We start from the raw sequence: 1,518 nt of genomic DNA on the forward strand, positions 1-1,518 counted from the left end.
ATCACTGATGATGTCACATCCTGTCTCTACAGACTGTTACACCTGTCAGTGACATCACTGATGATGTCACATCCTGTCTCTACAGACTGTTACACCTGTCAGTGATGTCACTTCCTGCCCTGACTCATGGCACCTACCCCCACTGTGAAGAAGAAGGGTCTGACGAGCCGGCCGAAGGACCGGGGGGAGCTGATGGTGGCCTCCGGGTCCACCATCGGTGTAGGGGTCCGGTGCTGGACCGCAGACTTGGGGGTCTCTGTGTGGGCGGGGCCAGGGGTCTCCATCTTTTTGGGTTCTGTTTTTTTGGAAACATTTCTGAAACAACGTCTCTGCTGGAAGCTGTGAGGCCACCTGCTGGGCACACACAGAACTACAATCAGATCATGTCTCTGCACTGCAGGGGTCAAAGGTCACTCAGGTCCACAGGTGGTCAGGGTCTCTGTAAAACAAATAAACAACCCACGCACAGGAAGGTTAAAAACAACAACAATAATAATGTTTTCATGCAGGAGCCTGAGGGGCAGACTGGACCGGACCATGGAAATGTTCTGAAGGTCTTTCACAGGTAGGAGCCAGGGACTGGGACTGCAGGGAGAGGACTACTGGAACCAGACAGGGTCATACTGGTGGGAGGAGGAGGAGGAGGAGGAATGGCTTCAGTTGAGCTCCATCCTCCAGACAAGTGGAGTTTGATGAAGGTGGGGATTTATTTTAAAGTTACACACTGCTCAGAGAGCAGGTGTTCACCAGAAACTTTTAAATAACTTTTAACACATTTTAATCATCAGATGTTTAAATGTTTCTGTGACCAGCTACAGCTCAAACACACAGATCGAGTTATCTAAGCTCTGCTGACCTGCAGCTAACAGCCGGTTCATTCAAGCTAACTGATGCTAACAGAAGCTAACTGATGCTAACAGAAGCTAACTGATGCTAACAGAAGCTAACTGATGCTAACAGAAGCTAACTGATGCTAACAGAAGCTAACTGATGCTAACAGAAGCTAACTGATGCTAACAGAAGCTAACTGATGCTAGTTCCGGACAGCGGAGCTCAGTGTCAGCCGGAGAAGACTGCTCCTCTCCGGCTGCAGGGACTGACCTGCCCCGCCACGCGGAGTTCCGGATCAGGTCTCCTCCGGTCGGTCTGAAGAGGACCGAGCAGCTCCTCCAAGCCATGAGTCCAGTTACCTCTGCGGGTCATCCGGAACCGGGTCAGGACCGTAAGGAGACTGCAGCGACACCAAGTGACCGGAAGGCGACGCAGCAGAGCTACAAAAACAAAATAAAAGCTCAATAAAATCGCTGCAGTCAGTCATCGGGACGGATCACAACATCCGGCTGCTACTTTCAAAATAAAAGATTAGTTTGAGTCCGACCCTATTGAAATATTTTTTAATTTGAAAATRACCTAAAAGGCATTTCAGTTTAAAGTGTAATCACTTCTTTACATCCCTTTATTTGAAAACAACAGAGCATTTTAACAGAAACAAGACAAACAAAGCTGCTGGTAATGTAT

At 48.5% G+C, this 1,518-nt stretch overlaps 1 protein-coding gene across 1 annotated transcript; it reads right to left on the reverse strand.

The window, feature by feature from the left end:
- Positions 1-137: 137 nt before the first annotated feature.
- LOC106536116 (presenilins-associated rhomboid-like protein, mitochondrial) lies at positions 138-1,482 on the reverse strand (the record flags this gene model as incomplete). Its single annotated transcript, XM_014033306.1, is given in 2 exon segments — positions 138-351; positions 1,102-1,482. Coding segments are annotated over 2 exon segments (291 nt in total), but the record flags the coding sequence as incomplete, so codon positions are not given.
- Between the last annotated feature and the right edge of the window lie 36 nt (positions 1,483-1,518).

This window comes from Austrofundulus limnaeus, unplaced genomic scaffold, assembly GCF_001266775.1.
Source record: "Austrofundulus limnaeus strain Quisiro unplaced genomic scaffold, Austrofundulus_limnaeus-1.0 Scaffold1691, whole genome shotgun sequence".
NCBI classification, from domain to species: domain Eukaryota; kingdom Metazoa; phylum Chordata; class Actinopteri; order Cyprinodontiformes; family Rivulidae; genus Austrofundulus; species Austrofundulus limnaeus.